At 41.0% G+C, this 10,380-nt stretch overlaps 1 protein-coding gene across 1 annotated transcript in view; it reads right to left on the reverse strand.

Moving 5' to 3' along the window:
- The window catches only part of plcb3 (phospholipase C, beta 3 (phosphatidylinositol-specific)), a 63,742-nt gene extending 53,386 nt beyond the window's left edge, over positions 1-10,356 (reverse strand). Inside the window, exon 1 of the mRNA XM_066680495.1 lies at positions 9,534-10,356. Coding sequence (XP_066536592.1) covers positions 9,534-9,632 — 99 coding nt within the window. The 5' untranslated portion in view covers positions 9,633-10,356. The remainder of the gene's footprint in view (positions 1-9,533) is intronic.
- Positions 10,357-10,380: the final 24 nt, after the last annotated feature.

The raw sequence follows: 10,380 nt of genomic DNA on the forward strand, positions 1-10,380 counted from the left end.
TTCTCAACCAGTGATGCAAATGAATGTAGATGGAAGAAGAGGATTCATTCATTGCCTGTAACCACTTGTCCAGTTCAGGGTCACGGTGGGTCAGGAGCCTACCTGGAATCACTGAGCGCAAGACAGGAACTCACCCTGGAGGGGGCGCCAGTCCTTCACAGGGTGACACACTCTCAAATGCTCACATCTATAGACACTTTTGAGTCGCCAATCAAAATGTGTTTTTGGACCGTGGGAGGAAACTGGAGCACCCGGAGGAAACCCACACGGACACAGGGAGAACACACCAAACTGCTCACAGACACCCGGAGCAGGACTTGAATCCCCAACCCCAGATGCCTGGAGCTGTGTGACAGCAACACTATCGGGAAGCAGAGGGTCAGTTTCCAAATTTGGAAAACATTAGATCACTGCACTACAATTTGGTGATTTACCTGTACAAACACACCAGATTCAAATCAGGTGTATTATCTGAAGTAGTTGTGATAGAGAATGGCCTCATCAAATTGTGCTGATGTCCATCTGGATTTATTATTCTTTATCCCAGAACTGTTCTCTTTCGAAAAAGCTCTAATATATGAACGAAAATTCAAACAAATCAACTTTATTTCTATCCACTATGAGCACTATTACCAATCTCACACATACTCTGAGTGTGATGTGTGCATTATAATAAAACACTCCATATTGTTCCTGTCTGGTTCAATACATGTATTATATGATAAATGCACCATTAAAAATGCTCTAAAATGACTTCCAGTAAAATCTTTTACATTGACTTCCATTATATATTGCTTCTACTCATCTGGAACCCTTTACACTAGATGTCATTTTGATGGCATTCAGCCACAAGGACATTAATAAGGCAGATCAGTGTAGTTTTTTCATTCCTTGTTGCACCATCCAGCTCTCGCTTTTGTCTTCCGTCAAGACATTTGTCAGCCACGGCTACACTGAATATTTGAACCTGCTGTTGTGAGCTGAATAAAAACAAATGAGATCACTAGATTTTACAAAGGACTAGTTAGTGCTGGATGTCTGATGTCTGCATTTTATAGGCATTGGCACGTTTGTCTGGCCAGTCAGAGCTCTGCAACTTTACACATCACGGTTTAGTTCCTACTTGGCTGGTTAGAACCTGGAGCACATACACTACGTTTTAGTATAAAATAAAAAAGCAATTATAGAAAAGCAAAAATGCAGAGTAGAGAGTAGAGCTGAGTAGAGTTGGTACCATGCAGTGGAAAAGCACCATTAGGTCATTATTTCTGGATAAAGAACTATACTTCAATTAATCCCAAATGTATTGGATGGTGCTTCATTATTTAAAAATTAAGGACCATCATACATCATAACTGGCAATGGGCATGGTGACCTTAAACTAGTGTGGCTAACCTACAGCATTATTTTTATAATTATATATATATATATGGGGTGTGACAATATCAGATAGTGAAGGATAAGAATTCACACATCACAGGGAGATTGTTGGATCGTACTAATGCACATTCTGTCTGCTGCAGTTCTTTTAAGTTGTTTTTATACTGTGTACATATTACACAACAGTTGAATGGGCAGACTCTCGGGACACCTATAATGTCAGTATTCTAAAATGTAAAACCAAGAGAATTCATTATTACAAACATGAGAAAATAAAGTACAACAAAAAAATAAATAATTGAAATATGTTCTCCATGGATCTCTGCTATGGCCGTGTAGCTTGGGCTCTCAGCTTTAACAACATGTCAATCAAGTCTGTTGTCCAATCAGGGAGATGCTCAACCAAGGAAGCACCTAACAGACGCTCACCGCGAGAGACAACACAGACAGTTTTATATGGCAACAGCAATCAAAACAATAAATAGGTTTTCAAAGCTTAGATCCTTTTCACTGTCTGCCCTTTCCCTACCGAGACTTTAAACACAGGAAGGGGAGTGAGGGAGGCAGTTTCACTATACAGCCAATCGGGGAAAACTCCCTCCTTCCAGCACAGCTGGCCTTAACGGGGAAGTCTAAGTGAGTCAGACCTTGTTTTCTGGTTCGTGAGGGTAAAAGCCATTTTGTGAGGTGCATGAGATTAGTCAAGAATTGTAAAATGTTGCTAATAATACAATTACAATTTTACATTTTACAGTTTAGATAATACAATTTTTTTTCTGCAGTAAAATTAATCATTGTCCTCATAGGGAGGTTGGGGTCTGTGAAGATTCCAAAGGAAGATTCCAAATTACATTTAGAAATGTGCCTAAGATGTTTTGTTGTTCTGATCACATTTTTACCACTGAAAATTAATTTCAATATCTTTCAAAATTCTAAATGCTTTTCAGTAACATTTCTTACAATGTTTACAATTCATACAACTGCCTCTAGTTTATTCACTGCCTCAAGATTCGGGTTTGTAATTTCAGGCAGAAAATGGCAAAAATACCTGGAGCATTAAGAGGTTAAAAACCAGCATGAAAAAACTGAGATTGTGATTAAAAAAAATCATTCTAATGTATTTCTGCCATATCGCCACGTGGGAGAGAGAGAGAGAAAGAAAGAAAATGTTTGGCTCCAGATATAATCGAGATCAGGAAGTTGTTTGGGGGGGAAATACACACACAGCCACATGCAAACCCAAACAAAGACACACTCAGACAAACACTGCAGACTCTCAGATATTCTAAGTGAAAAACCCAACACATTGGTTTTACTTTAAACTACATCCTCCAGCACTGTCCACAGGGTCAAGTCTGTCTAATAAAACAACCATGAAGAGAGAGAGAGAGAGAGAGAGAGAGAGAGAGAGAGAGAGATTCAGTGTTTTCCTAAGACCTGTTTCTTCATTGTTGTCATTTGCACACAATTACACAACCCACACACACTCATTCACATACCAAAATCACACAGTGGGGAAATTAGGTCAGCGCCCACTTACAGTACCATACATTCATTCATTCATTATCTGTAACCGCTAATCCAGTTCAGGGTTGCGGTGGGTCCAGAGCCTACCTGAGTCGCCAATCCATCTACCAACGTGTGTTTTTGGACTGTTAGAGGAAACCGGAGCACCCGGAGGAAACCCACACGGCCACGGGGAGAACACACCAACTCCTCAGTACCATACATTCATTATCTGTAACCCTTATCCAATTCAGGGCCGCGGTGGGTCCAGAGCCTACCTGGAATCATTGGGCGCAAGGCGGGGAATACACCCTGGAGGGGGCGCCAGTCCTTCACAGGGCAACACACACAGTCACACATTCACTCACACACTCACACCTACGGACACTTTTGAGTCACCAATCCACCTACCAACGTGCGTTTTTGGACCGTGGGAGAAAACCGGAGCACCTAGAGGAAACCCACGCGGACACAGGGAGAACACACTCAGTACCATACAGATACTATCAAATTTAAATGACGAGATAAAGAATATTAATCAATGGCCAATACCAGCCATTTTTCTAATTCATTATTCAAGTAAAATGATAGAGAGAGAGAGAATAAAACAGAACGGACAGACAAATCATAAGAGAGACCAAAAAAGGTCAGGATCAAATACATATAGGTTAAAAAAAAAAACAGGCACAAACGAATAGGGCAGCTAATGTTCCAGCAGGATCTGATAATGGTTCATGTTTTCCAAGATCACCCAACTAGTATTATCTGCTTGATTGTTATCAACCACTTTAACACTGATTAGCAGTAATGACAATATGATTCTGAACCCAACCGTGATGGGCAGAGAGAAATGAGAAAGAAAACCCTGACACCGAAGAGTGCTCATGCTGTGTTAGTGCGGCACAGTTTATTTTCTTATTATATTTCATAGTATCATCACAGAAGGTTGCTACATGCAAATTGACTTTCCCAGCACTGGCCCTGTTCTGTCAGTGTCTGAGCTCAAGAGTAATGTAGACTTTAACCTATTCTTACTAAAAGAAATACAAACTCCAGCCAAACACAAAGCACTTTTGGAAGTTTGGATAAGAGCGTCTACTAAACACTATAAATATAAATGTAATCCAGTCTCTACTGTTCACAACTAGGGCCCTATGAAATCTGTTTGAATTTTTTCGCAAATTCTGTTTCATTTTTTCACCCCTTTTTCAGTTTTTATGGATTTATTATTTCCCCACATTTTTTGTTTGGCTTCATACCCCCCTCTACAATTAAGCCGACAATAGCAAAATGGCACACTTGTATATATTGCAATTGCTGCTATAATCTAACAATAGCAAAACTGTTTGTTCAGTATGTGCAAGCCAAACATTGACTAGACAAACATTATGTGAAAGACAAACATAACTAGACATTGGTAAACACTGTAAGGATATAATATTGAGCGTAATGTTTGCTGACCCGACTCAGGCCATTGTTCGCCCCAGAGGCCAGCAGCAGATTGCAGCAAAGTCTCATGCTGATGACAGGTATGCGAAGGTAAACAGAAGCTGGGAGCGCACCCTATTAGTAGCTATTGTGCTACAGTGGCTAACAGCGAATCGCCCTGACCGCACGGCCACCTTGTTCAAATCTAACTGTGGTGAATGCTGTCTAAAAACATGTTGGGGTTTTAAATTTGCATTTGCATTGCATTTCCATCTTTATATCTGAATTATGCTTTGATTACACTGTGTTCACCACGAACAAATGACTCTGTCAGCGCTTCACAGGTTGTCCTTCATTACTGACTACTTTTGGCAGGTACAAACCACTGCACACCAGGAACACCCCATCAGACCATCGCAATTTGGCCTAAATATTTAGACATCAGAAGGTGTAATTCATATTTTATAGATTTTACAGACAAATTTTCATAGATTTCAAAAAGACCTCTGTTTTATGATTTACACCACAGGGAGCTCGCCGACGAGAAGTGGCTTATTTGGAAAATGGGTCCCAGCTTTCCTTTAAAAGGAAAACTAGCTTCAAAATCATTGTGATGTTTCACTGACCTGTCACTGCCACTACGGGCTCAGCACTACAGAAACTGCAAACATAAATGTTCTAGCTTTTGGAGGAAGTTACAGATCCTTCTCCTTGGATTTATGGACAATGCTGTAAAAAGAAATTACACTATACCATTGAAGGGGGAGTCCAGGAGCCCTATTATTGAGATACAGGACACGTTTTATTTATATATATGAGATTTGTCCATATTGTCACTTTTGGCCTTACTTTATAGCTGTGGCCGAGGTAGGACTGTCCTATGAAGACTCCTTAGTAACTTGATCCCACAAATGGAACGGTCTAAGGAGGCTGCGTTGTGATGTCACCGGAAAGGTCTTATCTGCCTTGAAGCTCTAACATGACTGTAAGTTAATATAAGATGTATTTGCTTATTATTATCCTTCATTAGAATACTATTAATATATTTTTTTTACTTACATACTTCAAACTTAAACACTGAAACTTCAACTTTAAACCTTTAAATTTCAACTGGGATTCAAAATAAAATACTACTAAATATATGCTTTCAATGGCACTGCAATGCGCCAAACGTAGGCTGCATTTCTCAGCTGTATACAAAGGATCCTTCACATTGGTATAGCCTTCTGTAACGTAGCGGCCGAGAGGCTGCAGCCTAGGTTTTGAAACGCAGTTTATGTCTTCCACACTATATCTTCTTATTGGCCCTCTACCTGAAACACTCTTATGTGGCTGCATGAGCATGCAGATTTGGAGTTCTTTTGCAAGAAAGACTGGGCATAAACTCCTACATGTACCATGATCATGCTCATAAAATCAAAAGATCAAGGCATGAGTTTAAAGGTGTTCTCAAAAACCTGTTATTTTAACAGGGGCGTGTAGACTTTGTATGTGTAGCTTATTATATATATATATATATATATATATATATATATATATATATATATATATATATATATATATATATATATATATATATATATGCTACTGTCCATGGAGAAAAAGCCTCATGTTGTTTCTTGTAGTTCACACGGTAATTCATAGCCCTAAATACTTTCGGGCAATTCCCTTTGAGAGAGAGAGAGAGAGAGAACGTGGATTATGGAATCATCATCTCTCTCTGCCTATCTCTCTCCCTATCTCTCGCTCTCTCATATCAGTGCTCGACAGATTGTTTGGACAGTGAACTTCTCCCAACTCAGAGACAGGAGTGGACTTCACTATACACGGGAGACGTCTGACAAAAACATTTACATTTACATGAAAACACACACCAAAATGTTATGTAAGAGCCAATCTGTGCTTGAACAAGCCACATACAGAAACAGATAAAGAGACACACACACCAAGCCTAAACAGAAACCATCAACTTCTATTATTACATTCCATTAAATATTCCAACAGCTAGAAGGGTGTGTGTGTGTGTGTATGTGTTTTGAATCTTGCCACTTCAGCAGACCAGCCATCCATGCTTACACCAGTTCCAGGTGCTTGCTGGTCTGTAATAAGCTGAACACACTGGAGAGCTGATGGTGTTGACTGGGCTATGACTGTATTAATGTATTAAGCTGTTCTGCTTGCTGGATTAGTACAGTGCCTTTAATCCATTAAGAAGACAGCTATTAAACTGTAGCCTTTTAACACATATGTGAAGGACAAGTTCGCAGCATCAAAAAAAAAATTCTGTCCAATGTGGATGTGTCCAGGGCTCAATTTTGATGGAGGATTCAAATAAATGGCATAAAACTCAAAAATAACATCTTCATCTTCATCTTCACACTCTTTTCATTAAAGCCCTCAAATCAAATGTGAAAAAAGTAGCCTTAACTTCATCTGTCATCAGTAAGCATTCTCATCTCCTACAGCAGAGTCACAGGAATCTCTAGAGTGAGATTTTTCAGTTTGAAAAAGGGAGGCCCCCACACACACACACACACACACACACACACACACACACACACCTTTCTGATGAATCTTGAAAGCGGGAGGAAGTTTTGAAAAATTACGAAGGCTTTGGGTGGATACTTGAAGGTGGACTGTTTGAAATGTCATCATCCAAGTAACCGCCTCCCCACTGACGGCCTGATACAGAAGGAAACTAACGTTACACCTCGGAAGTCAAACCTCACTTCTGTATTTACTAATCAGCACATTAGTGGTTAAATTAACGGGGTTCCTTTCATGCTTGGGGTGGGGGGGGATTCCCAGTCTTGTATGACATATTTGCACATATCTTTGCTGTTCAAAGAAAAACGTGCATCTCCACAACAGTAACTTTACACGAGAAAGAGAAACCTTCTAAACTTTCAATGGAAGATTTTATTCAGAGACTGTATTGAACATTTCTATTGGTTCATTCTTAATGAAATGTTCACATGATTAAGGTCCACTTATCTAAAACATGCTGGGTTTAGGTGAGAATTCCTTTTTAATGTCACTGTCAATTGAACTTATTCATCTAGTGAAAGGACAGCCATCAGAAACCCAGCAACAACTGAACTTAAAGTCTATGTCACCCCCTCTATCAGAGCGCTCTAGCCCCTGTTCTTTTCTCCACAACTCACCTGAAGCTAGCACAAGGTTTAGTGTGTGTGCTTTGGATTAGAAGACAAAATGCCTGTGTGTCGTACTGGGCAATGCTAATAAAGTTCATTGTCACCACACTTTCATTCACACATTACTGTATGTTACTTATGGTGTCAGATAACATTTAGGCTAAGTTTACAGAACTGTTACTTTAATAATGCATTACGTTAATGGATTGCCTTTAAGTGAGGGGTTGATTTGACTGAACAGTTTCAGACACATTTTCTTAAAAATACACCAAAGGAAAATACAATTAATTTAAAATATTTATTCATTTGTGTGTGTCTTTAACAGTTTGCAAAAAACAAGTCTAAGCATCCAGTAAAAGACAGGGCTGTCATTGGTCAACACGATTAAAACCAAATTTCAATTTTCAGGATACGGAGAACTAACATACATTTCCATTTGCTGAACGCTTAAAATTGAGTCAAAATCATTATTGGTGTCACCGAGATCTAAATGTGAATGTGCCTTCGAGGAAGAAAGAGTAAATAATCTTCCAAAACCAGGAACCCATATCTGAACAGTAATCAAACCAGAGACGGTTTATTTATCAGTCATCCTGAATAATGAAGCCTTCGGATAATATTCACACAATCAATAGGTAAACATTACAAAACAGAAGAAAACAACAATACAGTGTAATGCAATATTTACCTAGTCATAATGCATGTGTATATCAGAAGACACATCACCCCCCCCCACACACACACACACACACATGCGCACACTGTCTGTAGCGCGTCTCCTAAGTACACCCAACACTATCTTTACAGGACATGCAAATACATTAATGTGAGCCACTTGGCTCTGGTGGGTTGCGGAGTTAATTATTAATGGCACACTGCTCTTGTAAGATGTGCAGGCTTAGCTGGGCAACATTCTCCTGCTTGCACAACACCGGCTGTCAGTAGATGGGTTTACTTCACATAAACCACAGCAACAGTAATGGCAGCAATAGCTGCATTAGGTCATCACTTGGAGAGAGAACAGAGAGTTAAAAGGTAAATACAAAGCTTGACGTGGCCAAACGTTAAATCTTGACAAACACCTGAACAATAAACATATTTTAAACATGACTGACAACCACTCACTCTCACACACACACACACACACACACTACTGATGCCAGGACAGCAGAAATGAAACAAAGAAATCCTGATGTGGTAGTAGGTTTAGCAATGTTTTTTTTTCAAGGAATTACATGACAATAGGCTTTTCTGAGTTTATCGTGGACATTCGTGGAACACATAAAACATGTCGGACAAGCTGAAATTCTGTAAGGGTTTAAGTAAAGATGTGATCTAAATATTGTGAATAGTGTACCATTAATTTAGAAAAATATTTATTCTCGTGTGTTGTCATCCTAAAGATGTCCACGGTAGATGTGGCCCACAGTTAAGAACAGACCCGCTGTGGGTTACTGAAACTGAACACTACTGCCAATGGTCCTGTTTAACCTGTTGTAGCACAGAGTTCCAGTTTTGTGGGCAGTTGAATGTGATCTGTCGGCGGCACACTGTGTCTGTGTCAAAATATCACCACAGTTATAACGTCAGGGTACAGGGAAAAATACCGTTTAGTATTGCGATACCGGTTTGCCACACCGCCCAGCCCTGGCACCAGTGTAGACACAATACAGAAGCCCTTATTTTTCTAATCTGTTGCCAGCTCGAATTCGTGTTCGTAGCTCCGTCCAAAAGCACAAAGTGCAAACAAAAACAACCACCATGCAGCGAGAGCGAGAAGTGTACAACAAAAACTTTGCCGAAGCAAGCGTTGAAGCCTGAGAAAAACTTGTTTGACAGGAATGTAGTCGGCTCAGAGACGAGTCTAAATTAGAGGAGCTTTAGCCGCTAGCAGCTCCGCACCTCGGGTGTCAGCCCTTTTCCCAAAAGCTGTAATTTCCACTTTCCAAACCACATAACTAAAGGCTAGACCCCACAGAGCCCACGTTTCCCAGCACTGTTGGGAAACGAGCTGCTTTTAGCGTCACTCAGCTCAAGTTAGTAACTCGAAGCTGTTGGTCTTACCTCGTCCCATTTCACAAACTTGCTCCCGTTTTTCAAGACGTCGTGCACCACCACAGGTTTGAGCTGGAGCGCGTGTACTCCCGGCTTGGCCCCGGCCATGGCTGCTCCAGTAGCGGGGCGAGAGGCTAAAGAGACCTGTCCTCAGCCCACAGCTCGGCAGTCTGAGAGTTAGCGTGTGTGAGAGACTGAGATAGGAGGAACCCGAGTGACGCCGAGGTTTCGACCCCAACGGCTCAGCAGACTGCTTGGAAACTTTGAAAAGTGAGAGAAAGCGAGAGTGCGAGATTATAAGTTGACCGCCGTCGCTCTTCCCCGAGTCATACATTAACCGTCGCTGTTGCTAGTCGACGGCTCCTCGGTTACGACTTTTATGACTTCTCCGCTGCGCTGTTTAATCATGTAACAGTCCGTCTGTTATCGGCTCTCCGAGCTGTTGAATGGATCTTTTCCTTCCCGCCCTCCATCCATCCGCTCGTTAATGATGAAGTCCACCTCTTCCCTCTTTCCTGTGCTTCGAGAGAAGAATAAGCTCCGGATAAACTTTCACTGGACTTGACGCGTCGTCGTCCCCGCTGCAAACAGCTCGTCCCTTTTCTTCATGTTTTCTAGAAATAAACACGAGGGAGACAGATAGAAAGACAAGAGGAGGCGAGGGAGTGAGGGGAAAACCCGACTAGAGGGGGAGTTCTTGTCGTTTTTCCTCCTTTCTTTTCTTCCTTGTCTCCTAAGACGAGCTGAGCGTTGTCATTCCTCTCCGCCACAGAGGCGTGTTCAGCTTTACATGGCGGAGCTGTGGAGGACGGACAAGGGAACGAAAACGGGCTGTTTGCCACACACAAGTATAATA

This window comes from Hoplias malabaricus, chromosome 9 (genome assembly GCF_029633855.1).
Source record: "Hoplias malabaricus isolate fHopMal1 chromosome 9, fHopMal1.hap1, whole genome shotgun sequence".
Classification (NCBI taxonomy): domain Eukaryota; kingdom Metazoa; phylum Chordata; class Actinopteri; order Characiformes; family Erythrinidae; genus Hoplias; species Hoplias malabaricus.